The sequence below is a fragment of the Phacochoerus africanus genome, chromosome 3 (genome assembly GCF_016906955.1).
Source record: "Phacochoerus africanus isolate WHEZ1 chromosome 3, ROS_Pafr_v1, whole genome shotgun sequence".
NCBI classification, from domain to species: Eukaryota; Metazoa; Chordata; class Mammalia; order Artiodactyla; family Suidae; genus Phacochoerus; species Phacochoerus africanus.
Window position 1 is genome coordinate 23,422,826 of NC_062546.1, and position 27,150 is coordinate 23,449,975.

The window sequence follows — 27,150 nt, forward strand, 5'->3', positions numbered from 1 at the left end:
TTTCTTTCTTTCTTTTTTTTTTTTTTTTTTTTTTTGGCTGTCCCAAGGCATTATGGAGTTCCCTGGGCCAGGGATCAGATCCAAGCCACAGATGTGACCTAAGCCTCAGCTGTGTCAGTGCCAGATCCTTAACCCGTTGTGCAGGGCTGGGGATTGAACCTGCATTCCAGTGCTCTCAAGACGCTACCTATCCTGTTGTGCCACAGCAGGAATTCTTGGGTTGTTTCTATTTTTCAACTATTTTGAATAATGCTGCTATGAACATTTGTGTTCAAGTTTTTGTGTGGATGTGTGTTTTTGTGTTCTTGGGTTTGTACTAGGACTAGAGTTACTGGGTCATATGGTCACTCTGTGTTTACCCTTTTGAAGAACTGTCAGACTTTTCCAAAGCAGCTGCACTATTTTATATTTCCTCCAGGAGTGTATGAAGGTTCTAATTCCTCCACATCCTCCCCAGCACTTGTTATTCTGGTTTTTATTATTATTATTATTATTATTATTATTACTGCAATCCATTTCCCTAATGATGTTGAGCATCTTTGTATTTGTTTATTGACTGCATATCTTCTTAGGAGAAATATCTATTCATATACCTTGCCCATCTTAAAATTGGGTTATCTTTTTGTTATTAAATTGTGAGAATTCTTATATATGTCTCTTATCAGATATATGATCTGCAGGTATTTTCTCTGTTTTATTTTCAGTGTTGTAGCTGTGCTAGAGTAGTCTAAATAAAAAATCAGGATGATCTGTTCCTTGAGAGTTTGGCAGAACATGCCTATAAAATTATCTGGGCCCGTGTTGTCTTTGTGGGAAGATTTTTAATCACTGGGTTCAATTAATTTTGCCAATACTTAGAAGCAAGCTCAGGCACTCTTTCTTTTTTTCCTTTTTTCCTTTTTTTTTTTTTTTTTTTTTGGCTTTGGGTGTAAGAGAACCACCTAGGGGCTTCGGTGGTCTCCAGCCTTTGTCCCAAGGTTACCCTGATGCTCCAGATAAATGGTGAGGCAAAAATCACAGCCCAGAGACTTCCACCCCTCCTAGAACCCCTGTTCTGCTTTGAGCTGCTGCATATCCCCTCTTCACTTTACACATCCCCACTCATCCGTTGGGGCTCAACCCTGGCCCCAGGGGATTCTTTGTTAGTAGGTGGTATTGACAGTTCCCTTAACCTCCCTCTGGTGTCCTAGGAGTCTCTGGTTTGTTGGTACAGGCAGCAACAGCTCAGCCTCTTTGTCCTTTTGAGGTGCTAGAGGCCCTTTAGCTGTGACCCCAGGCTTCTGCTCTAGTGGTTTCCTTTGCCTGAGGGAACCTGGCCTGATTTATGGATCCAGGCCTCCTTTCCCACCTGAGGGCATCCCCATACCCTGTGTGACCCTGTCATACTGAACTACTCATTGTTGTCTGCTTTCTGGACAGTATTCCCATGACTGTGTGAGCCCCTTTAATATCAGAACTCTGATTTGTCCATTTTGAGGCCTCCAGTGCCTATTATGTGCCTGGCACATAGTAGATGCTCTACAATTTACTAAAAACGTGATCACCGTCCATGTTCATAGCAGCATCATTCACAATAGCCAAAAGGTGGAAACAACCCAAGCATCTATGAGTGGATGGATAGATAAGCAAATTGTGGTACATACAACAGAATATTATGCAGCCTTAAAAAGGAAGGCCATTCTGACACAGGCCACAGTGTGGATGGACCTTGAGGACCTTGTGCTAAGTGAAATAAGCCAGGCCCAAAAGGACAAGTACTGTATGATTCCACTTAAATGAGATACATAGAGTAGTCAAAGTCATTGAGGCAGAAAGTAGACTGGTGGTTGCCAGGGCCTGAGGAGAGGGGGAATGGGGAGTTAGTGTTTAAAGGGAAGAGTGGAGTTCCCGTCGTGGCGCAGTGGTTAACGAATCCGACTAGGAACCATGAGGTTGCGGGTTCGGTCCCTGCCCTTGCTCAGTGGGTTAACGATCCGGCATTGCCGTGAGCTGTGGTGTAGGTTGCAGACACGGATCGGATCCCGCGTTGCTGTGGCTCTGGCGTTGGCCGGTGGCTACAGCTCCGATTCAACCCCTTGCCTGGGAACCTCCATATGCCGCGGGAGCAGCCCAAGAAATAGCAACAACAACAACAACAACAACAACAAGACAAAAAAATAAAAAATAAATAAAGGGAAGAGTGCCAGTTAGGGGAGATGAAAAGATCCTGGAGATGGTGGTGATGGTTACACAGTAATGCGAATGTCCTTGACAGGGAAAAAGTGGTTGAGATGGTAAATTTTATGTTGTGTGTGTTTTATCACGGTTAAAAACTTTTTTAATTAAGAAAAAATGAATTGGAAAATAAATGTAACACTATCATGTGAGTTGTCGGAGGTCACACAACTTTTTCCAGATAGAACTGTTGTTCCTCGGAATATAATTGTCAGAAATCCAGGCACTTTCGTCAAAGATCTAAGCGTAAGAATTAAAACTAGAAAAAACTGGAGTTCCCACTGTGGCACAGGGGTCAGTGGCATCTCTGCGGAGCCGGGATGCGGGCTCAATCCCCGGTCCAGCACAGTGGGTTAAAGGATCCAGCATTCCTGCCACAGCTGTGGTGCGGACCACAACTGTGACTTGGATCTGATCCCTGGCCCAGGGACTCCATATGCTGTGGGGTGGCAAAAAAACAAAAACAAACAAAAAAACCCAAACCCACATACCTAGGAAAAAAACTAGGAAAAATAGAATATTTTTACAATTTTATGATGGTATTGAACACTTAAAATATACTTATTAAGTGTTTGTATTTCTTCTGAGATTCTCTTTTCATATTATTTGCCCATTTTTTTCTTACTGAGTTGTCATTTTCTTATTGAATTGTTGAAGCTCTTTTTATAGGATAGTGTCATTAACTCTGTTTTCTTCTGATGTGTATTTGATTTTAATTTTGCTCATGGTTTCTTTAGCCCTACAGAAGTGTTTAGTCTTCATGCATTTAACTCCACCAGTCTTGTATGTGTGTTTGTGTGTGTATATGTGGATGTGGCATCTGAGTTTTGTGCCGCACTTTGAAAGTTCTGGGGGTGCTTTGCTGGTACCTCCAAATGCTGCTTGTGAGAAATAAAACAGCTGTTGCTGTTTCTTTTCTAAAAAGCTGCTGTGAGATGTTCATTAGTTCATGTGTGAAAAACTGCCTTCCTGCCGGCTCGTGGGTATATACCACATGCATTCCTGCCCCCAGACGTTTCTTTCAGGCCATTTCCGTTCCCTGCAACACCCTTTCCCTCTTGGCAGCTCCTGGCCTGCTGGTCCTGCCCTTCCACACAGAGCACTTCCCTTTTCCCAGCCCCTGGGTCCCATCAGCCCCAGGCCAGCTCTGAAGCCAGTGAGACTGCACTGGTTCTGCCCTGCCCACACCTGGGTATGAATCCTTCTGTCTCTCTAGGGTGGAGGGGGAGCAAGCTTGTGACAAAACTGGGGGTAGGGGTTGAGGAGGTCCGTTCCTGACCACATGTCCCTGCTGTCTTCCTGGAAGGCCTTTGATACCACAGTGGCTCTGCTGAGTGACTTGTGGCTGGCACACGTGGCCATTGCTCTAGGAGTCCTTGAGAGCTGGCCGTGATGAGTAGATGGCCAGGCTCAGCATCAGGCTGGGGTCAGGGTTGCTCAGGGCTCATAGTCTGGGGCCAGGGTCAAGAGTGCAGTGGAATTGGGATCACTCTGAGTCTTTGGGCCTTGTCGGAACTCATTTGGGGCTGCCCCATTGGGAGCCGAGGTCAGGGACTTGTGGGGCATAATTTGGAGGCAGTAGGGGGAGTTTCATGGGACTCTGAACAGGGATCGGCCGGAAGGGGCTGACGCTCACATAGGGGCAGAGGCCTGGGGGAGGTTAGGCCTCCTGGGCCAGGGCAGGGTCCCCTTAGTGCTCAGCACTCTGATCTTGGACTTTGCGGCTGCCTGGCCCTGGATGACCCTTAGAAAAGGCAGCAGGACCAAGCCGCCTGCTGGGCTCAGGTGGGATGTGTCCTCTCATGGCCTGAGCCCCATGGAAGGTTCAGTGGCCAGGTTCCAGCTCTCCCTCTGCCCCAGATCCACTGGGTGACCTCAGTCCCTGTCCCTATTGACCGTGTCCATTCAACCAGTATTTCCACTCCGCTTATGCCCCAGGCACAGTTGTCAGTGTTCCCCTCATTCTGATGTAACACGCATCCCCGTTCTGCTGTCTCTTATGCCTGTGGGATGTGAAAAGCTGTGGCTTGCTGTGCTGCTGGTCCTGTGCCCAACTGACCCTCCAGCTGGGGAGGGTGCAGCCCAGAGCACACCCGGGAGCTGCCCGGTAGGACCGCAGGGAGTCCATTAGACCCTTTGTTCTCACCTCCTCTTTCTCCCCTCTGTCTCTGAGCTAATGGGATGCGCCCTCTTCTCTGTTCCCAAAGCCTCCCTATTATTCCGGGACCACCTGACTTTCCATGAGTGTTGAGGTGACCATGGAGATGCAGGCTCTAATCCTAAAGTCTGTGACCCTGCCCCAGGCCCCCTCAAGACCCAGAGCCCCCCCCCACTGGGGTTTGCTGTGGTGATTCCTGTGGGTCTTCCCCACTTTGCCTTCCGTCTCGGGGAAGCTTTTCCTCTCAATTCCTCTGTCTGCTCCCCACTGCTGGGCTGGGTGACCACAGTTGGATCTTCCTCGGGCCTGGGGGTGGGGGAGAATCAGGCAGCCACTGTGGGCGGGAGGAGAGGGTGTTTGGGGCCTAGGGGCGCCTTTATTTCACCCCAAGCACAGACACATAGACCCGAAGCAGTGCTCAGCCTTCTATTAGAGGTTCTGCCTCCCCGAGACAAATCTCTACCCTGCACACACTTTCTGGAGCACACTCCTGGGGGAGGGGGAGGACCCTGGGGGTGTTCTGGTGGCTGGGCAGGGTGTGTGTGGGGGGGCTGGCATCCTGTCCTCTGAGAAGGGGCCTTGGTGAGGTTCGAGTGTTGGTGGCAGTGGCTGGGGAAGGGCTTTCATACCCTGCATGGGGGTGCACGCAAAGTGGTGTCCCAGACCAGGACATGGGGCCCTTCCTGCAGGGAATAGCCTGGAGGGGGTGGGCGACAGCTGAGGCCTGGGCTGTCATGAGGGGCCGTCCCTTGGTGCCTCCAGGTCGACCTCCCAAGAAAATGGTGTTTCCTTAGAGGGTCACGCTGGGAACACCTGCCTGGCATTGGCTGTGTGCCCCTTGTGTGGCACTGCGCTCTCTCGGCCTCCACTGGGAGCTGGACCCCTAACCCCTCAGAGGGAGGGCCCTCTGAGAAGGTCCTGTGGGCTCGTGGGCATGGAGCCAGTGCAGACGGTGTAGGGGAGCAGGTGACTGGGACAGGGGCTTGGGCCTGGGGGCCGGGGGTGGGGTGGGGCTAGTCGTCCTTGTCCTTGGCGCCGTGTTTGAGGATGCGAGTGAACTCCACGTAGTTGAAGTTGCCTTTCTTATCAATGGGCGCCTCACGGTACATCTCGTCCACTTCCTCATCTGTGAAGCGGTCGCCCATGGTGGTGAGCAGCTCCCGAAGGTGGTCCTCGTGGATGAAGCCTGGGGACAGGGCCAGAGAGAGCCATGAGACAGGGCCCGGGGCTCCCCACCAGTCCCTGCAGACTTAGTAGCGGGGGAGGGGCCAGGTCTCTGTTCAGTTTGAGGTTGCCAGGGCCGGAGGGGAGAGCTCTGCACTGGGACTGTCAGTGAGGTGTCCCCCTGGGGCTGTGGGGCCGTGGCGGGGCTGGCCATGTCCTGCTTTAAGAGCATGAGCCCCAGAGTTCCCTTGCCTGAGTCTGAATGCTCATTCCCCCTCTTTCTGGCTGTGTGACTTTGGGCAAGTTACTTAACCTCTCATTGCCTATTTGATCGGGAAAGTGGGGGTGAAAATCTGCCAGTCTGGTCGGGGGCTGGGGAGGGGGTCGGGAAATCATCCTGAACATGCGGAAGCCTGTGGTGCACCTGCGGTCCCCGAGGAACTACTGAAACGACTACGGCTGGTGCTGCTCTGGCCCGTCCCCGGGAACAGCCAGCTGTGGGATAGGAGGCCTTCGGGAGACTGAGGATGGGGGCCGGTTTCTCTACCTTGTTGTCCAGAAGGGCCTGAAGTGGTTTGGTTTCTGGAAAGGTCCAAAGCAGAGGCCAAGTGTGTTGGACCAGCAGCTGGACTAAGAAGCGGGAAGGCTTGGGGGGTGGGGGTGGTTTTGGCTAGCCTTGGGGGCAGAAAGCCAGACGGCAGCTCGGCTTTTATAGTTCTGGAGACAGAAACCAGTGGATGGGTGATTTCTGTTTCAGGCTCTGGGGCAAGGGGCCCCGAGTCCTGTCCGGCCTGGTCTCGCTTGCATATGTGTGTGTGTGTGTGCACGCGCGCACGTGTGTGCCCTGGGGGAGGCGCTCAGGAGGCTGCTGACCTGAGGCCTCCTCATCGAAGCAGGCAAAGGCGTTGCGGATCACGTCCTCGGGGTCCGTGCCGTTTAGCTTCTCCCCAAACATGGTGAGGAACATGGTGAAGTTGATGGGCCCCGGGGCCTCGCTCATCATGCCCTCCAGGTACTCGTCCGTGGGGTTCTTGCCTGTGGGGGGAAGGCCAGTGGCACCTGCTGTCACCTCTGGTCCCCTCCCTGCCCACTCCCTTCATGGCCCCACAGAAGGAGAGAGTAGAGTGACAGTTAAGTTCTGTAAAGTGTTAAAACATCTCTGAGATGGGCTGCTGTCTGCGGGTCCCTCCCCTGGCTCTCCTGGTGGCCTGGACCAGTTTCCTCCTCAGGTCTGGACATCGGCCATGGATAAGGCTCTCTGAAGTACAAGAGCCCCCATCTGCCCACTGCTCACTGGGTCCCGTGCTCCGTGTGCCTTATCAGGTTACCTTTCACCACCTGCACGTGGGAGGGCAGCAGCCTCGCCCCCTTCGCAGGCGTGGGGCCTGAGACACAGAGGTGAGGCGACTTGTCCCCGATCACACAGCGAGCAAGGAGTGGAGCCAGCATTCAAACCCAGTCAGCCAGAACCCAGATCTCAGGGCACAGTTTCAATAGTAGTTAAACCAGTGGGCTTTGGTGTCATACAAGTGAGGGTTTGACTCTCAGATCTGTGCCTATTTCCCTGCCTCTGAAGAGAATTGTGAGGATGAAGAGGCAGTGGCTGTAAAATGCTCAGAACAATGATCGGCAAGGCCTCGTGGACTCGAATCAACTGCTCGGTTCAAACCCCAGCTCTACCACTTAGTAGCTGTGTGACCTTGGGCAGGTTACTTAACCTCTCTGGGCCTCTCTGTTTCCTCATTTATAAAGTGGTAATGGTAATCATATCTACCTAATAGAATTGCTTTGAGATTTAAGATAATACCTGCAGAGTTGCTTCTCGTTAGTGTTATTATTTGCTGCTCTTGTTTTTTATCCAGAAGGCTGTGACAGATCTGTGGCCCCACTGACATGAGCTACAAATAGGAATGTTGATTTTTCTGGGTAGATGCCAGGGCTGTTACGGCCCTGCATGCAGGTGCTGCCTCATAAACGTGAGGGAGCCTTGGTGTCCCTGTCTCCTCTGAGCCTCGCACACTCTGGTGTGTCCCCATGGGATGGCTGAGGCCTGAAGAGCTGTGACATCAAGACATCACAGCTCTTCCCCTCATCAGGCCTCAGTCCTCCTTCCAGCTGGTGACCGCATCAGGGAGGGAAGCTTCAGGCGATCCTGGCCTGAGGCTGGGAGAGATGTGGTGCCGAGGATGGGGACAGTGTATGATGTCAGCCCTCCTGCTCCCTCAGGTCACTTGGTCCTCCCATCAGACACCTGGGGGTGGGGGGACATGAGGGCCAGGGTCACCATGGCAGAGGAGGGGAAGCGGGCACAGAGTAGGGCTGCCCAGCTGTGAGCGGCAATGCCAGGGACTGACCCAGGCCTATCCGCCATAGGCTGCTGCCTCTGCTGCCAGAGACCCCCCCCTCCTCAGCCAGTGTCTGGCCCAGACGCTCTTGCCTGGAAGAAGGGAGTGCCAGAAATGGACTGAGGGGGGTTTTCTGTGGCCAGCACATGGGGAGGGAAGGGGGGCGCAGAGCCACAAGTGGGGGTGTGGCTGGTGTCTGGGGGCTTGGCTTCTGGGCCCCAGTTTCCCCATCTGAGCAATGGTGAAATGTACTGGATTCCTGAGCCCTTTTAGCTCTAGATTCTGATTCTGGAGGTCACTGGAGTCAGTCCCTCAGAGCCTGGCACAAGTGACCTCTGAAGGAGGGGGAGGTGCCCTGACCTCCCCTCTGGACCTCGGTTTCCCCATCTGTGCAGTGGGAAGTCTGTGGGCCTGACTGGGTTCAAGTCTGGTGCCCATCCACTCTGTGCCCGTTTCCCTATCTGCTACGTGGAGAAAGGGATGGCAGCTGCCCTCCAGGGCGGGTACCTCGTGTCAGTGCACAGGAAGTGTTCTGTAGGCCTGCTCCAGCTGAAGCCCCTCCTGGGCCCACTTAGACCCCCAGCCCCTGCTCACCCAGTGAGGCCAGCATGTCATGCAAGTCCTCCTTGTCAATGAAGCCATCTCGGTTCTGGTCAATCATGTTGAAGGCCTCCTTAAACTCCTGGATCTGGGACTGGTCGAACATCGCGAAGACATTGGATGTGGCCCTCTGTGGCCGCTTCTTGGTGGTCTTGGCCTTGGCCCGTTTACTGGACATCTTGGCTGCAGGCGTGTGGGACTTTCCTGCAGGCAGTGGGTGTGGGGAGGAGAGCCTGTGACCCCAGCTCACCTGTCAGTGCCTGAGCCTGGTGTTTGTGCTCCCACAGCCTTGGGGCTCCTGTCACCCAGCGCATCACAAAAGCAGACACGGGGTGGATTCTGTGTGATCTGAGACAATTCCCTCCACCTTCTGGGGTGAGTTTCCTCATCTGAGTGCCCAGCATGAGGGATTACTTGACTTAGTGCCCGAGAAGCCCCTGGCATGGTGCCCGGCACAGAGGAAGCTATTTTTGCTATGACTGTTTGGGTAAGACACTTAGGATTGGGTTCCGTGCCAACCATTTCGGCGCTTTATCTCCTTTAATCCCTAATAGCATTTACACTGTCCAGCTCTCTCCAAGTGACAAGGTGGGTCCACGTTGGGAGGCTCCAAGGCTCCCTGCCCCCACCAGCAGGAAGGAGCTGGGTCAGCGGCCCTGGCCCTGCATTCCTGACATTCCTCCTCCTCCCCATCCCTCTGCCCTCCCTGCTAGGGTTCAGGAGGCCAGTGCTCTGGGCAGTCTCCCTTCCCCCACCTGCCCACACTTGACCAGCACCCAAGGGTGGGTGATAGGCCTGACTTGGGCCCTACTCCTGTTCTCACCCCTCATTGCTTATAGGGGCCTAAAGGTCCCCCAGACTGAGAACCCCAGCTTCTTGTCACCCTTGTTTAGATCTGGCCTCTCAGCCTCCAGCCGGTCTCACCCATTGTGTACAGACCCAGACCTGCACTTGTCACTTCACCTTGAAGCCCTTGAAGTTTCCTGCCATCCCCCCGCCACCCCTCTCCTCTGCTCCAGCAAGTGTCATCTCCTTGGCCTGGCATTTAAGGCCCTGTGCGAACCCCTCCTGCCCTTCTCTCTGACTGGCCATGGAGTCCCTCACGGCATTCCTTCCACCACTTGTCATCCTGCTAAGCTACACCTCTGGCTACCCAGACACCCCTAGACTTTCCTTCTTGATCCCCCCCACACACCAGGAATGCCCTTCTCTAGCCTAGTTCTTCAGACACCCCTTAGGGAGCAGGTCCACCACCCTGACTTTGACCGTAGGCAGTTAAAGGTCTCTTTCCCTCACAATTGATCGGGGCTGATGTAAATCCTGATTTACACCGAAGGTCACGGTGGAGCTAATAGATGCTTGTTTTAGTGAATGACTGGGAGGGTTACGGTGGCCAGCCTACTGGCCCCACTGTACAGATGGGGAAGCTGAGGCCCAGCAAGGGCTCTTTCCCTGAACTCTTGTTGTGGCTGCTGGGGGCTGTGTCCCTGAAGACCTAGGGCTGTGTGCTCCTCCGCTGGGATGGTTGTGGGCTGACCGAGGCCCTGGGACTGCTCCATGCTCTTTCCTCTGCCCTGAGTCCCTGTGGTCAAGAATCTCCAGGAAGCCTTAAATGCTCCTCGGGCTATCTCCAGGCTTTTGTCCATGACCCCGTTCAAGTCATCCTCAGTCTTCAGCCTTTGCGATCGTAAACCCTGAGCTGGGATGCTGGCCAGCCCTAGCCCTTCCCCAGAGCCACAGCTGCCTGTGGTCATGAGACCGTCCCACTGTGTCCCACTGGACCAATGCACCTGGCTCTCAGTTTCTCATGTGGTTCAGGGTGGGTAGACAAAAGCCTTTCTCACCCACAGCTTGGGTGAGAGTGGGATGGTGCCGTCGGCTAGGAATGCCATTCTCTCTTGTAGGGCCCTGTCCTTCCCTGAGCCAGATGTCCTCTGGGAACTCTGACTCACAGCACCCACAGAAAGTAGCCGAGGAGAGGTCCACTGTGCCCGGCAGAGGCTGCGATGGTCATCACTGTCAGTACTCCCGCCCCGACTGTAAAGTTCTAGGGCAGAGATGGCAGGAGGAGAGAGAAAGCCATGGCCAGGGGCAGGAGTGGCCAAGAGCTCACCCACTGCTCTGATCCTGGCTCAGCCCTTCTGCCTCCATGGCTACCCCAACCCCACCCTCTTCTGTTGAGGGGCCATGACAGGGCTCAGAGCACTGAACTTTACAGTGTCTATCCCAGCAATCTTGGGAAGTAGGGTGGGGAGAGTGGGGTGTCCCCCACAGTGCAGTTAAAAGAGTTGAGGCCCAGGAAGTGGCATGCCCATGAGAGGTAGAGTCCAGCTGGAAGCCAGGACTCCTGGGCTGGGCCTGCATCAGCAGGTGGCAGATGGCCTTTCATGGTCAGCTGATGGCAGTTGAGGGGCTGAGGACTCTGTGACCAGAGGCAATTTCTAGTCTTGGTTGAGGGGCTGGGGTCAGAAACAGGCTGGGCTCTTAGTCCTAGATCCGTGCCCTTTCCTCCTGGGGGTCCTGGACACCAGGGATCAGATGGGACTGGCACTCAGCCCGGCTGCAGCTGGTGCCACCTCCCCCTTCTGGTGCCTGAAATCCCACTGTAACAGCAAAGACAAGGCCTGTGTTCCCGCCGTGGTCACTTTAGCTGGCAGTGCGGGATGCCTCCTTGGTAAACTCACCTCATCTGAGCGTTGGGAGGAGTGGGGACCAGTACCTGCAGCCTCCCTGGGTGAGGGGGTGAGCCCAGGGCCCTTGGCGGCGCTTCCCCACCCAGTATGTCCTGGTGCGCAGAGGGCTCAGAGCTGGGAAGCCCGGGTGCGTGGCACATACCCTCGGTGCGCGTGGGCAGAGGTTACCCCAGTTATCCCTCTCTCCTACCCCAGGAGGTGGCGGGGGGGACGCGGATGCTCTGGAGGAGCCTGACAGGGCTCAGTTTCCTGTCTGTGACACCCATAGGTCCACTAGGCCCGGGACAGCGGCGACCATAGCCCCCTCCCGTCCTCCCGGATGGGCATCACTAACTTCACAGCGAAGGGGCCGGGCCGGCAGTCTGGCGTCGTCATAGGCCCCCTTGGTTCCGGAGCCAGGAGTAGTCTCCCTGCTCCCCAGCCCCAGCCAGAGTCTCCCCAGCCCCAGCCAGAGTCCCCCCAGCCCCTCCAGCTATGCTTGCCCTGAGACCCTCCGAAACCCAGCTGCCTCCACCCTGCCCCGTCCCCAAGTTGGGGCCGCGGCCGTCACACCGCAGCCTCCAGACCACCTGGGCTCCCACCTGGTGCGGAGAAGACGCCGGCTCGGTGCGCGGAGCGGGTGCGGAGCCGGGGCTGCCCGGGCTTTGGTGGGGTCCGGGCTGGCGCGGTGGGGGCGCGGGGCGGGGCGCGGCGCCGGGCCTTACAAGGCAGAAGAATGTGCGGCGGCGGGGCAGGGGCGGGGCGGGGGCGGGGCTGCGGCAGCCCGGCCTTATTTGGCTTCGACCCACAGGCTGGGCTGGGGAGTTCCCGGGCGAACCCTCAGGCTGTGAGGGCCTTCCCCACGTGGGCCGGAGAGGGGGAGGGGATGGGGATTGGGGGGCGGGGGGGCTGGACAGCCCCGGGAAGGGGGTTATCGGGCTGGCCCTTCCTCTCCAGCGAGGCAGGCAGAAAGTCCAGGGACCCGCCCCCCCCAGTCCTACCCCCACCTTCCCCCAAAGGCCCGCCGCCCGGCCCCTTCCCCTGGGAAGGCTTCCTTCCATCAGGCCAAGTATGGCTTTTTTCCAGAACCAGAGAAGAGGCGTGTGGGAGAAGACCCACCATCCTCAGGCAGAGCCACCAGTCAGGCTCCCGTGGGTGTGGGGCGGACATGGGAGTAGGTGGGACTTCGCCTGGGGCAGCTCACCTCGGCCAAGTCACTCTCCTCTCTAGCTGCCCTCAGTTTCCTCACCTCTAAAATGAGTGGCCAGTTAGAGCCGCCCCCCAGCCCCAGCCAGTGAGGGAGCCTGGGGACCCTGAGAGCATCCTTGCTAAAGGCGCTGCATCTTCTTCCCCCTCTTGTTGGCCTGCGTCAGAGGATGGAGTTTGGGAGGACAGACCCATCCCCTCTGCAGTTGGGTATCAGGCCCTGTCCCTCTCTCTCTCTCTTTTTTTTTTGTCTTTTTGCCTTTTCTAGGGCCACCCTGCAGCATATGGAGGTTCCCAGGCTAGGGGTCAAGTCGGAGCTGTAGCCACCGGCCTATGCCAGAGCCACAGCAACTTGGGATCCCAGCCGGCTCTGCAACCTACACCACAGCTCACGGCAACGCCCGATCCTTAACCCACTGAGCAAGGCCAGGGATTGAACCCGAAACCTCATGGATCCTAGTCAGATTTGTTAACCACTGAGCCACAACAGGAACTCCCCTGTTCCTCATTTTGACCCTTGAGCCAACCCCTTACCCATCAGCCCCTACCTTCCCTTTGATCCAAACAGACCTTCTCAAGGGAACTTTTCAACACCCACTTACTTTGTGAATATGAACTGACATCTGCTACTGCCAGGCACTGTGCTGGCTGCTGGGGAAATAGCAGTGAACTAAAATCCTTGCCCTCAGAAAGCATTTGTTCTTGTTGGGGAAAATAGCATCAACAAGCAGCTACATGGCTTGGAGGGTAGAAATAAGTGCGTCGGAGAATAAAACAAGGGGAGGTGAGAGAGAAAGTCACAGGAGGTGAGGGCTGCCTCCCAGGAAGTGACATTTGGGCAGAGCTGAAGGAGATGAAGAGGGCAGCCCCTGCTGAGGCAGAAGCCGGGAAGGGGGAGCTTGCCCAGCTCAGGGTCAGGGAGGTCAGTGTGACTGAGGGGAGGGGGCTGGGAGATGAGGTCTGAGAAGCAGTAGAGACCTAGCCCAGGGCTCCTCATGTTGCAGGAAAACTGAGTTTGCCTCTTGGTGGGTGTCAAGCCAATAGACACAAGCAAGCCAAAGATCAGGAGAACGAAGGATGCATTATTATTTGCAGCAAATAAGGAGAACACCAGGGATCTTTCCCAAAGCAGTGTCTCCCTGACAGTTTTCAGCTAAGGGTACATGCATATTCATGAAGGGGCTTAAGCAAAGAATTCCCACATAGAATTGGGCCCAAGGTTTTCGGAGTCCAGCTTTAGTTGAAAGAAGTCTGGATGGGCTAGAGTCTTCTTCCATCCCCCACCTGAGCTTAGTTCCTGCAGAACTCAAAGGTACATTATTATGTATATCCCTTGAGGAAGAACTAGGACTCTGCTTTATCACTGGCACTATTGTTTGACTAGCTTTTCTCTGATCCTGCATTCTTTTCTTCCCTTAAGATCTTTAATCACAAGACCTGTTCAAGGGTGTGGCCAGGCTTAGATCACAGAAATGGCTTTGGCCAAGATGGCTTCTCTTATGTCAAGAAACCCATTCCTGGTTCTCTTTCTCTGGGGACGCCCAGCCTATCTGCTTACACATGTAGGCACTGTCAGATATCAGAGTTGGAGAAGGGTGGCAAGATCTGGCTTGTGTTTTAACTAAATCCCTCTTGGGTGAGGTTGGGAAGCAGGGAGACCATTGAGGAGCTAGTCAGCAGGATGATGTGTCCAGACTAGTGTGGTGGGAGTGCGAGAAGGGGTGGGGTTCTGGACACATTTTATTTTATTTTATTTTATTTTTTGTCTTTTGTTGTTGTTGTTGTTGCTATTTCTTGGGCCGCTCCAGCGGCATATGGAGTTTCCCAGGCTAGGGGTTGAATCGGAGCCATAGCCACCGGCCTACGCCAGGGCCACAGCAACGCGGGATCCGAGCCGCGTCTGCAGCCTACACCACAGCTCATGGCAACGCCGGATCGTTAACCCACTGAGCAAGGGCAGGGACCGAACCTGCAACCTTATGGTTCCTAGTCGGATTCGTTAACCACTGCGCCACGATGGGAACTCCTGGACACATTTTAAATTGCATCCAGTAGGATTTTCGCATGGATTGGTATGTGTGTGAGAGTTAAAGGAGAATTCCAAGGGTTGTGGCCTGACAGTGGGAGAGAAAGAGCTGCCGTTTTCTAAGATGAGTTAGTGGTGGAAGAAGCAGGTTTGGAGAGATCAGAAATTCTGTTTTGGACATATTAATTTTTAAAAACTTTATTTTGATATAGTTTCAAATTTATAATAAGAACTATATAAAGAACTCCTGTATACTTTCATTTAGATTTTCCAATTGTTAACATTTGGCTTTATTATATTTTCTTGTGTGTGTATCCAACCCCCAACTATTTGAGACTTGCGCACATCAAGCCTCTTTATTCGAAATACTTTATTTTTTTAAAATGATTTTTATTTTTTTCCATTATAGCTGGTTTACAATGTTCTGTCAATTTTTTACTGTACAGCAAGGTGACCCAGTTACACATAAACATACATACATTCTTTTTTCTCACATTATCATGCTCCATCATAAGTGACTAGACATAGTTCCTGGTACTATGAAATATGTTAGTATCTCCTAAAAAGGGGATTCTATTACATATCCATAATACAATGATTAAAATCAGGAAGATTTTTAATTAAAGTTGATATACGGCATTATATAAGTTACAGGTGTACAATATAGTGATTTATAATTTTTAGTTAATACTCCACTTAGAGTTGTTATAAAATATTGGCTGTGTTCCCTGTGTTGTGCATCATTATATCCTTGTAAAACTCAGGAAGATATTAGCATTGATTCAATACTATTGGCTGGAGTTCCCGTCGTGGCGCAGTGGTTAACGAATCCGACTAGGAACCATGAGGTTGCGGGTTCGGTCCCTGCCCTTGCTCAGTGGGTTAACGATCCGGCGTTGCCGTGAGCTGTGGTGTAGGTCACAGACGCGGCTCGGATCCTGCGTTGCTGTGGCTCTGGCTACAGCTCCGATTCGACCCCTAGCCTGGGAACCTCCATATGCCGCTGGAGCGGCCCAATAAATAGCAAAAAGACCAAAAAAAAAAAACCATAATACTATTGGCTAATTTACAGTCCATCTTCCACTTTTGCCATTTACCCCAATTGTGTCCTTTATAAAAAATTTTTTTTCTGGCCCAGCAGCCAGTCCAAGGTTATGATATTTCGTGGCTCTCCTTTTACACATGTGTGTATGGTAAAATAACAAAATTTACCATTTTCACCATTTTTAAGGTTACTGTCCAGTGGTACTGGGCACCTTCGCACTGTTGTACCGCCCTCTGACTCCAGAACTTCTTCCCCTTCCCCAGCGTAGTTTCTGTAGCGATTAAACAGCAACTCCCTGTTCTTTTCCCTCGGCTCCTGTGCAGCCACCGTTCTCCTTTCTGCCTCTAGGAATGCGACGACTCTCGGTACCTCACATGAGTGGAATCATACAGCATTTGTCCTTTTGTGACTGGCTTATTTCACTTTGCATAATTTCTTCAAAGTTCATGTGTCAGAATGTTCTTCTTTTCAAGGCTAAATAATATTCCATTATATAGAGAGACCTCCTTTTGCTTATCCATTCATCCGTCACCTGACATTTTGGTTATTTCCATCTTTTGGTCATGGTGGTTAATGCTGTTAACATGGGTATAGTACAGATATCTTTTCGAGTCCCTGCTTTTCATTCTTTGGGAGGCAAAACTGCAGGATCATATGGTAATTCTGTTTTTATTTTTTTTTTGAGGAACCGCCATACTGTTTTTCATAGAAGCTGTACCATTTTACATTCCTACCAAAGCATTCTAATTTCTCTACACCTTTGCCAACACTTGTTATTTTCTATTTTTTTCTTTTTCTTTTTTTTTTTTAATAATAGTTGTCTCAGTGGGTATAAAGTGATACTGCATTGTGGTTTTGATTTGCATTTTCGTAATAACTAGTGTTAAGCATCTTTTCATGTGCTTATTGACCATTTGTGTATCTTCTTTGGAGAAATGTCTATTCAAATTCTTGCCTTTTTAAAACACCAGGTTGTTTAGGTTTTTTGCTGTGGAGTTGTAAAAGTTTTTTTATACATTCTGGATAACAACCCCTTATCAGATATATGGTTTGCAAAATTTTCTCCTATTCTGTGGACTTCTCCATTTAAAATAATTTTAAAAAATGGAGTTCCTGTTGTGGCTTAGTGGTAATGAACCTGGCTAGTATCCATGAGGATGTGGGCTCTCTCAGAAGGTTAAGGATCTGTCGATGCTGTGAGCTGAGATGTAGGTCGCAGACACAGCTCGGATCCTGCATTGCTGTGGCTGTGGCGTAGGCCAGCAGCTACAGCTCTGCTTCGACCCCTAGCCTGGGAACTTCCATATGCTGTAGGTACAGCCCTAAAAACAAACAATAAAATAATTTTGAAAATTTATGTAATTTATATACTATAATATTCACCTTTGGGAGTGGGGCGCACCCAGGGGATGCAGAAGTTCCTGGGCCAGGGATTGAACCCAGGTCACAGCAGTAACCTGAGCCACAGAAGTGACAACACAGAGCCTTTAACCCCTAGGCCACCAACGACCTCCATTATTTACCCTTTTTAAGTGTATAATTCCGTGATTTCAGAATACTCATAAAGTTATACAGCCCTCCCCACTGTGTAATTCCAGAACATCCGTCACCTCAGAAGAAACTCCATAGTCCCTAGCCATCACTCCCCACCTGCCTTCCTCCTCCCGCCCCCTGCAAACACCCATCTGCCTTTTGTCTCCGGATTTGTTTACTGGAAGTTTAACGTAAATGGAATCATGTAATACGTGGCCTTTTGTGACTGGCTTCTTTCACTTAGCATGATGTTTTCAAGGTCCAGCTATGTTATAACCTGTAGCAGTACTTCATTTTTTTTATTGCTGAATAGTTCTATCAATATACTACATTTTGTTTCCGTTTTCATCAGTTGATGGATATTTGAGCTACACCGCAGCTCACAGCAACACCGGGTCTTTAACCTACTGAGCAAGGCCAGGGATCGAACCTGTAACCTTGTGGTTCCTAGTTGGATTCGTTTCCACTGCGCCATGATGGGAACTCCTTTGTGTCTTTTTAGGGCCTCACCCCCAGCATATGGATATTCCCAGGCTAGGGGTCAAATCAGAGCTATAGCTGCCGGCCTACACCACAGCCACAGCAACTTGGGATCTGAACCACGTCTGTGATCCACCCCACAGCTCACGGCAATGCCGGATCCTTAACCCACTGAGCAATGCCAGGGATCCAACCTGCATCCTCATGGGTACTAGTCAGATTTGTTTCTGCTGAGCCAAGATGGGAACTCCTTTCAGATATACATCTAGGAGTGAAATTGCTAAATCATTTGGAAACTCTATTTAAATTTTTGAGGGACTTGCAAAGCGTTTCCTTCATGCTGCTAATGTGTGAGTGTTTGTTTCCCCACATCCTCACCGACACTAGTCTTCTAGCCATTGTGTTGGGTGTGAAGTGTATCTCACTGTGGTTTTGATTAGCATTTCCCTAAGGGCTAGTTATGTTGAGCATCTTTTTATGTGCTTATTGGACATTTATCTATCTTCTGTGGAGAGAGATTATTCAGATCTATCAATAGAAGAGATAGATTCTATTTAGATATTTTGCTCATTTTAAAATTTGTTTCTTTTGGAGTTCCTGCCGTGGTGCTGTGGAAATGAATCCAGCTAGGAACCATGAGGTTGCCGGTTCGATCCCTGGTCTTGTTCAGTGGGTTAAGGCTCTGGCGTTGCTGTGAGCTGTGGTCACAGACTCGGCTCGGATCTGGCATTGCTGTGGCTGTGGTGTAGGCTGGCAGCAATAGCTCCAATTGGACCCCTAGCCTGAGAACCTCCATATGCTGTGGGTGAGGCCCTGAAAAGGACAAAAGACAAAAAAAAAAATAAAATTTGTTTCTTTTTTGTTGTTGTTGGGTTGCAAAGGTGCATAAAGCTATTACACCCTCTTACCAGATACATAATTTTCAAATATTCTCTCCCATTCTGCAGGTTATCTTTTCTTTTTTGCTTAATTAAAGCATAAATGTTTTTAATTTTTGTGAAGTTTTTTTTTTTTTTAATTCTTGTGCTTTTATTATCCTATCCAAGAAATCATTGCCTAATCCAGGGTCATGAAGATTTACACCTATGTTTTATTCTAAGAGTTTTTTAGTTTTAGCTCTTAAATTTAGGTCTCTAATCCACTTAAAGTTAATTTTGTATATGGTATAAGGGTCCAACCTCCTTCTTTTGCATGTGGCTGTCCAGTTGTCCCGGCACCATTTGTTAGGAAGACTGTTCTTTCCCCTATTGAATTTTCTTGGACTTGAACTCTTGTTGAAAATCAGTTGTCCATATATGTTTGTGTTATTTCTGGACTCTCAGTTATTCGTTGATACATATGTCTATCCTTATGGCATTACTGCACAGTCTTGATTACTTTCACTTGGTAATCAAGAAGTGTGTCACCCAGGATTTACTGCTGTGGCACAGCGTGTTAAGTTTCCAGCATTGCCGCAGCTATGGTGTAGGTCACAGTTGTGGCTCAGATTTCATCCCTGGCCGGGGAACTCCCATATGCCTCGGGTGTGGCTGAAAAAGATGAAGAAGAAGAAAAAAAAAGTGTGTCATCCAACTTTGTTCTTTTGCAAAATTGGCTAGAGTCTCTTGCGTTTCTATTTGAATTAAGATCACCTTGTCAAATTCTACAGAAAAGGCAGCTGGGATTTTGATACAGATCGTGTTGAATCTGTAGATAAATTTGGAGGAGTATTGTATTAAGTCTTCTGATCCATGAACATGAACTATATTTCCTTTTACTTAGATCTTTTAAGATTTCTCTTAATGATGCTTTGTAGTTTTCAGTGTGCAAGACTTGTACTTCTTTTGTTAAATATATTCCTAAGTTTTAAATTCTTTCTGGGGCTATCGTAAATGGAACTGTTTTCTTAAATTCATTTCAGAGTGTTCACCGGTAATTGTTTTTACTCAATACTTCCGACACCAAATGTGTAGACTTTTTTTCCTGACAGCAATCAATTCTCCAACTCTCTGGACACCAAATGTCTGTCCTACAATTCAGTTCAATGCTGACCCTAAGTTACCATCCAGTTACCTGGAGTTAGTGTCAGACTCCATGGGTTTAAGGGCTCAGTCCCACAAGATTTTCTCTGCATCACACCCAGGTCACCCACACGTTTGTTCAACTTGACTACAAATTGGGGGTTGCTACACCCCCACCCCAGGATAATAATTTCCTAGAACTGCTCACAGAACTCAGCCAAATGGAAGAGACACATAGGGCAAGGTGGGGGTGGGGGTAGCTCATGCCCTTTCCAGAGGTGCCATCTTCCCAGCACCTTGAAGTGCTCACCAACCCAGAGGCCCTCCAGACTCTGTTGTTTAAGGGTTTTTTATGAAGGTTTCATTACAGAGGCCTGATTGAATCTTTGGCACTTGATGATTGACTTAATATCCAGCCCTCTTCCCCCTCCCCTGGAGGTTGGGGGGTGAGGCTGAAAGTTGAGCCTTCTAAACAAGATGTGGTCTTCTTGGCAACCAGCCCCCATCCTGAAGCTATCTAGGGGCCCCCAGCCACCAGTCCTCTCAGTAGCATACAAATGATTCTCATCACATCAGGGATTCCTAGGGTTTTAGGAGCTGGGTAGCAGGAACTAGGGATGAGGACCAAATATTTATTTTTGGTTATATACAGTAGAGCTATAACTGATTATTATTATTTTTTTGAATTTAGGGTCATACCCTCAGTATATAGAAATTCTCAGGCTAGGGGTTGAATCAGAGCTGCTGCTGCTGGCCTACGCCACAGCCACAGCAATGCCAGATTCGAGCTACATCTTTGACCTACACTGCAGCTCATGGCAATGTCAGATCCTTAACCCCCTGAGCAGGGTCAGGGGTCAAACCCACATCCTTATGGATACTAGGCTAGTCAGGTTTGTTACTGCTGAGCCACAACAGGAGCTCCTGTAACTGATTTTTGTATATTGATCTTATTTCCAGGAACATTGCTGAATTCCTTTATCAACTCTGATAGGTTTTTTTTTTTTTTTTTTTTTTTGGTGGGTGCCTTAAGATTTCCTATATGAAAGATATCTGTAAATAGAGGTAGTTTAACTTCTTTCCAATTTGGATGCCATTCATTCATTCGTTCTAAATTCATTCTTGCCTAAATGCTCTGACTGGAACCTCCCGTACAATGTTGAATAGAAGTGGCAAGAATGGACCTCTCTGTCTTACTCCTGATCTTGGGGAGAAAGCTTTCAGTCTCTCACATGTTAAACATGTTAGCTATGGATTTTTTTTTTTGGGGGGGGGCTTGTCCATCATCAACTTGAGGAGGTTCTCTTCTGAGTATTTTTATCATGAAAGGGTGCTGGGTTTTATAGAGGATTTTTCTGCATTTATTGAAATCTCTCTTAATCTGGACCTGTCCCTAAGCTTTTCTGTGTCTTCAATGAACTGATGATTTTGGAGAGTCAGGCCAGTTATTTGGTGTTCCTGCATGACTGGCTTCAGGGTATGGATTGACAGGACTATCACAGAAGTGATACTGTAACCTTCCCAGTGCTTTTTATCTGGAGTGTGATGTTAAATTTCCCATCCCTGGTAATAATACCTTTGGCCACCTAGTGTCTGCCAGATTTATTCATCAGACTACTTTTCCCTTTTGTAATTGATATATGTTTGTTAGCAGATAATTTGTAAGTTGCTCCTTTGAGACTGAATATTCTGTTCCTCATCAAACTTTTAACCATGGCTTTTTTTTTTCTTTTTTAAAATTATAGTTGATTTCCAATGTTGTGCCAGTTTAACCATGGCTTTTAACACACACTGATGGTTCAGTTATCACTATGATGGTTGTCAAATGGTGATTTCCCTAACCCTTCTCACTTTCTTTTACTTTTACTAATTAACTGGTCACCATGGACCTGTTAACTTTGCAATTACCTGGTAGACATCTAAGTGGAGATGGCGCATGGGAAATGTAAAATTCAAGGAAAGCTGCAGGTTGTAGATCAAGATGTAGGAATTGTCAGTCTATACACAGTTAAATCCATTAGCAGTTGAGGGTCTCCAAGGGCTCTCGTCCCCTGTTGGTCACAGCCTAGGGTCTGCTGACATGTTTTGGAGACAAATGCTGGTGCTGACTGGATCACCAGGGGACCCTAGCTCCATGGAGGCTGGGACTGAGGGCCTCTGTCTTACGGGGAAGCTGGTCCTATGGAAGGAAATGCCCTCTCTCTGTTCAAAGCTGGTAAAAGCCTTTACGACTTAAGCTGGCATTCAAGGCCTGTCCAGCTCCCTGAGCAGCAGCAGTCTTACGCTCTTGCCTCTGCTCATTGTGCCCTGCACTGCCACTGCCTGGAGAACCCCTGCTCATCCTCCAAAGCCCAGCTCAACTATTACCTCCTCGAATGTGAAGTCCCGCCCCTACTGCCCCCATCAAGGTCATTCAGGAAATAGTTCTTGAAGCTTTCTTCTGTGCTAGGCACTGAGACTGGTGAAACAAACTCTATTCCTGCCTGCAAGGAGCCCGCTGTCTCCTGGTGGACACAGACATTCACAGGTAATCTCACAGATCTAAGCATCAGTGACAGCAACAAAGAAAGATAAGCGAAATGACCCTCATGCAGAGCAACGGGTTTGCAGCAACCTGGCCTGGCTGAGGGGCTTTGGGAGGGTTTCCCTGCAGAAATGCCAGTTGACCTGAGAGTTGAGTAGAGTAGACGGATGGGGGAGGGGAGCCGTGGTTCCCTGTGCAAGGCCTGAGGTGACGCTCCCAGGGGAGGTACACCTAGAAAGGTGGGCAGGGGCCTCCAAGGCCAAGGTGAAGAGGCTGCCTTTTCTCCTGGGGAGGCCGAGAAGGGTCCTGAGCAGAGGAGGACTGTTAGAGACCCTCTGGCTGCCATGAAGAAGGGGCACTGGGGACCATGTTGATTTTTCACATCAGCCAGGTTCAGATGAGTAGGAGATACAACTTCATTATAAATTTCTCTCGTAAACTCCACTCCAGTGCTAGTGTAGGAACTTCATCTCAGTTGGTGGTCTGGGGGAGGGGGTCCTCATGGTCTCTGGCTCTCAGGTCACTGGCAGCAATGGCTTTGTCTGTTGTCCTGGCCCGAAGGCCGCTGAACCCCATGCTGCTCCTGGCTGCAGCCAAGCCTTCTTTCTCTGTTCTCAGGCTATGGGGTGAGGACTCTGAAAAGCTTGGGGACCTGCAAACCCTGGGGAAACAGGTTTAGAAGGGGAAACTGGGACCCCCTGCGCTCTGGCCTGCAGCCCCTGGCTGGTTCTCGGGCCCCCAGGGACAGTGGGCAGTCTCCGGTTCTGCCCCCTTTCCTCTTCCCCTACATCCTACATCCTTCAGGCGGGTGCTTCCGGTCTCGCTTTGGCCTTTTCTGTCCCACAAGGATTGTGCTCTGGACTCACTCCCAGCCTCTCTGGGAAGCTGCTGTAGGCCTTTCCCTGGGGTGACAAAGGCCTCCCTGACAGAACAGAGTACAGGAGGTGGGGCCTCACCTAAGTCATGTTTTTTTGTCTAAATTGTTTAATCTGAGTCTAGAGGTGAGAAAACATAAATCCAAATCATGTAACGTTCTATAAGAAGCTTGGATACTTTAAAAAATGTCAATGTTGTAAAAAAACCAGAAGTGGGGAAATTATTTTTGATTCAGTGAGACTAAAGAGACATGATATCTGAAAGCAATGAATGATCCTTCACTGGTTCCTGGATGGACACAAAGGAAAAGCCCCAGAGGACGTGGCGGGGAACTTGGAGTGTGGCTGTGCTCTAGAGGGTGTATGCGGGACGTGCTCGAGGCCGCCTCGTTTGTTAATCAGAGGGTGATGGGGGTATTGTGGGAATGGCGTGCTTAGGTGTTGCGTGGCATGTTTGGAGGTGAAGCAGCACGGTGTGTGCCGCTGACTTTGAAATGGCCTGAGATGACAAGAATGTTTGTATATGTCCCTGAGAGGAACACTGCAGAGATGGCAAAATCCTGACAATTGGTGATTCTGGGTGAAGGACGTTAAACTATCTTTTCAACTCGGGGAGGTGGGCGGGGTGGGCTTTCTGTTGCTGCACCAGTGGGGCTGGGAGTGGTGGCCTGGATTCTGCCCGCCAGATGTGTCCCTCCCCCTGTGCTCTGATCCCAGGGGTGCCAGATCCCTCCCTCAGCCCCTAAGCTAACCCTCAAGGCCCCTCAAAGCCCGTCAGGAGTAGAGCTGGGCCGCTAGCTGGACGGTGGCCCAAGTCCAGTGTGACTGCCTCCTGTGTTCACTCTGGTCTCTGAGGAGCTGGCTCAGCGCGCAGGCAGCCTGAAACCCCGTTCACTTACCTTCGAGTCACCCTCAGGCAGGTCTCGGGGTCCAGGAAGGTACCAGCCCCGGGAGTTTATTGGAGCCACGTGTGCTCAGCCACCACCGGGAGCTAGAGGTGAGGGCGCACTGCTCCAGGGACAGGGGACTGGCCCCACTGAGGAGGGCAGGGCATCCTGAACAAAGGTCCTGGGAAGGCAGTCCCCCTGGACCTCAGGTCGCCAGCATTTCCACTGGGGGTGGGGCCGAGAGAGAAGATGAGTGTGTGCAGCTCAGTGGGCCAAAGAACTTTCTACAAGGCATGTTCTCACCATCAGCCATTGGCACCTACTGTTCCTTCGCCTAGAATGTACTCTCCCCTGGAAACCATCCCCGTCCCCCAAAGCTTGCTGATACCCACTGTCCTCCCCGGGGTTGACCAGAGCTCCCGCCCAGGCCAGGTCTGGCGGGTCTCCTTTTCTCCCACCTGCTATAGCCAGGAACTCACCTGTGACACGTTCTGTGTCTCCCCCACTGGAGTGTAGGCTCTGTGAGTGACCTGTGGGGCACGGGGCCCAGCAGGGTAGGTGCTTGGGAAGGGCATCCAGTGCAGGTAACTGTCGGGGTGGAGGCAGTTGCTGAGGGCGCCAAGCGCCCCATCCTGGGAGCCCCTCTTGGCTCCCGGATCATAACTATTAATTAAGCATTTATTTTTCTGAGGAAGCAGGCCAGGCAGATGTTGCACACTCATCTTCCAGACTAGGAAACCAAGAGCTTCGTTTTTCGTGCCCTGGATCACAGAGCTGGTATGTGGCAGAGCTGGAATTACAGTTTGCACTCAAATCAGCTCCAGAGAGCTGCCACTTAGAAGGGGTCTGGCTCAGCCTCCTGGGGCGTCCATTCCCCCCGCCTCATCCCAGCCTGGCCCATCCCGCTGCAATAACACCATGAGCCCTTGGTACACGTTACCTCATTTATTCTCACAACATGCCTGTGAGGTAGGGAGGGGCGGGGACTGTCCCCATTTTACAGAGGAGGAAGTTGAGGCACACAGAGGTCAAGTGACTTGCCCAAGGTCACAGACGGTGGCCAAGCTGGAATGGGCCCTAGAGCAGGCCCTCACTTCATCCGGGGCCCCCGTGGCAGGTGCTGGACACGGAGACGTGTCCAGTGCCTAGTCGTGGACGCAGGAGAGAGCAGCCCTCGGGCACTGAGCTGGCTGCGGGTGGGCCTCACCCTCTCCCTGCCCCCTACCTCGCCCTGCAGGCCCAGGCCGTTGCAGCTCAGGGCTCATGACACCCCGGGAGTGGGGCTCGGGGAGAGAGAAGGATGACTCGGGTAAAAGAAGAGAACAGAAAACTCAGAGGCTGGGCAGATGGGCCCATGGTGGGGAGGCAGGTGGGAGACCAAAAAAAGGGGGGGGGAGGCTGCTTACACACAAGGTATATATTTTTACACACACTTGTACACACACCTAGATATAGTACATGTAAAAATATATGCTATTCACACCCCCGCCTCCTGCCAGGTGCCCCGAGAGCCAGCGGCGGCGCTGGTGGGCATGGGTGAGCAGATGGGCGTTGGTTAAATATACACTCTAAGGTCTATGTGCATATGTACACATACGTACAGACACAGCCGCCCACCCTCGGGACTGTACACAGGCTCGGCCAGGGACAGACCACCCCTGGGAAATGGGGTCCCTCTCTCGAGTGGCCCCTGCAAGTCACTCTGAGTCATATTTTGCTGAAGGAAGAAGGGGCTGGAGAGAAGAAAAAGGCGGGAGCCTCGAGTGTGGTAACTGCGGTTTTTATCTCATTTCCCCGCAAAGACGTCGACCCTCCTCATCTCCTCAGAGAGGCGAGTCACCCCCGGACGCCGCCTAGGGCTGGCGGATCACAGTGGGAGGAACCTACATCTGCGTGTGCGCGCGGGTGTGACTGTGTGTGAGCACTTGGTGGGGGAGGGGACGCGTGTCCATCGTTCTGTCCTCTGGGCTCAGCCACCAAAAGGGCGGAGAACCAGAAAGCCGAGAGTCAGGATGGTGACCCCTGCGTGCTTTGTTCTGAAGGGAAAAGAGAGGAACGTAAGAATGAAAACTCCAAGGTCAGAGCTGGGGTAGCCAGGGAGAGAAGGAAGGACATGGCAGGTGCCCAAGGCTGCCCTTGGGCTGTTGTCATCTTGTAAACAAGCTAGTTTAAGTTCTCGTTAGATAGAACAAGTAAAAAGACCGCAGTCTGGAGGCTGGGCTGAGGAGTTGCCGAAGTCCATCTATCTAGTCCACCACGGCCAGCAAGAGGAAGAAAAGTTTTAGAGTTTTGTGTTTTTGTTGATTTGTGTGAAGTCTTCATAACCTAAAGCTGGGAGGGACCCAAAAAAGCCAAATCGTGAGCCCTTGTATGCATCATTTTGAAAGTTGGCTCAGGGTCTCTAGACAGAATAACCATACTAAAGGCTGAGAAAATTTTGTTCCATTTGCATTTAGTTTGTGGGTTTTTTTTAAAATGCCTTAAAATGGTCTGCTTCCTGCTTTCTGGTCTCAGAGCCGGGTCTGGGCCTCGGGGACATAAATCTCAATGCTGTCTGCGCTCTCTGTGGCTGAGTTCTGCCGCACGGAAGCTGCCCGCTTGGCTGCCAGCAGTCTCTTGCGGGCCTCCTGACGCTGCTTGTCCCCAGCGTCAGAGGCCTTGTCGCGGCTCACTGCCGGCTTGGATTTGGCTGGCTTCTTTGGGACCGGAGGGGGTGGTTTCTTCTCTTCCTTTAGTGAGACAGTGAGGAGGGAAGAAAAATAAAATAAAGGTGCCACCTTCTGAGTGGCGCTACCACCCACCCTATGCTGGCAGCTGGAGTCTCCACCCCAGCTTCCCTGCATGGGGCACAAGCAACACGAATCAGGAAGCCACAAGAAGCGATGATGGTGGGAATAGCACAAGGCATAGGAGCAAGAAAGCAAGCTTAGAGTCCTAGAATGTTCTAGTAGGAAAGTACAGATGGGTCACCTGTTCCCACCCCTGCTTTAAACCATTGAGAGTCTGAAACTCACCCAGGAATCACACAGGCTGAGATGGGATTTAAATTCAGGGCCTCTGACTTCTAGGTCAGATTTTTTTTTTTTTTTTTTTTTTAGGGCCGTACCTGCGGCATGTGGAGGTTCCCAGGCTAGGGGTTGAACTGGAGCTATAGCCACAAGCCTATGCCACAGCTACAGTCATGCCAGATCGAGCCATGTCTGTGACCTACACCACAGCTCACGGCAACGATGGATCCTTAACCCACTGAGCAAGGCCAGGGATTGAACCTGCAACCTCATGAATGCCAGTCAGATTTGTTTCTGTTGAGCCATGATGAGAACTCCCAGGTCAGTTTCACATGCTGTTCTAGGGGGTCAGAACTCACAAGGGCCATAGTCCAGTAACCAATAACCAAAAGGGTCTCTGGGTGCCACTGTGT

The 27,150-nt window shown here is 51.1% G+C and overlaps 2 protein-coding genes and 1 long non-coding RNA gene across 9 annotated transcripts in view; 1 reads left to right on the top strand and 2 right to left on the bottom strand.

Moving 5' to 3' along the window:
* Window positions 1-27,150, top strand: part of LOC125122623 (uncharacterized) — a 68,873-nt gene that overhangs the window by 40,202 nt on the left and 1,521 nt on the right. The gene's annotated exons all lie outside the window — the stretch shown is intronic.
* On the bottom strand, window positions 4,785-11,892 carry MYL9 (myosin light chain 9). Its single transcript, XM_047771174.1, has 4 exons — window positions 11,756-11,892; window positions 8,476-8,685; window positions 6,410-6,571; window positions 4,785-5,558 (listed from the first exon to the last, which is right to left on the bottom strand). Exons 2-4 carry the CDS (start codon window positions 8,657-8,659, stop codon window positions 5,386-5,388), a joined length of 519 nt encoding a protein of 172 aa, XP_047627130.1. The 5' UTR covers window positions 8,660-8,685; window positions 11,756-11,892; the 3' UTR covers window positions 4,785-5,385.
* DLGAP4 (DLG associated protein 4) overlaps window positions 24,660-27,150 on the bottom strand; it is a 147,378-nt gene continuing 144,887 nt past the window's right edge. For all 5 annotated transcript variants that reach the window (XM_047771157.1, XM_047771156.1, XM_047771159.1 and 2 more), the window contains one exon: window positions 24,660-26,458. In XM_047771157.1, coding sequence (XP_047627113.1) covers window positions 26,240-26,458 — 219 coding nt within the window. In that variant the 3' untranslated portion in view covers window positions 24,660-26,239. The remainder of the gene's footprint in view (window positions 26,459-27,150) is intronic.

What these genes read in the sequence shown, in the direction of transcription:
- MYL9 (XM_047771174.1), bottom strand. Translation starts at nt 8,659, where the DNA reads ATGTCCAGTAAACGGGCCAAGGCCAAGACCACCAAGAAGCGGCCACAG. An exon ending in TGACATGCTGGCCTCACTGG is followed by an intron (nt 6,572 to 8,475) that starts GTGAGCAGGGGC and finishes TTCCCCCCACAG; the next exon opens with GCAAGAACCCCACGGACGAG. An exon ending in CTTCGATGAGGAGGCCTCAG is followed by an intron (nt 5,559 to 6,409) that starts GTCAGCAGCCTC and finishes CCCTGTCCCCAG; the next exon opens with GCTTCATCCACGAGGACCAC.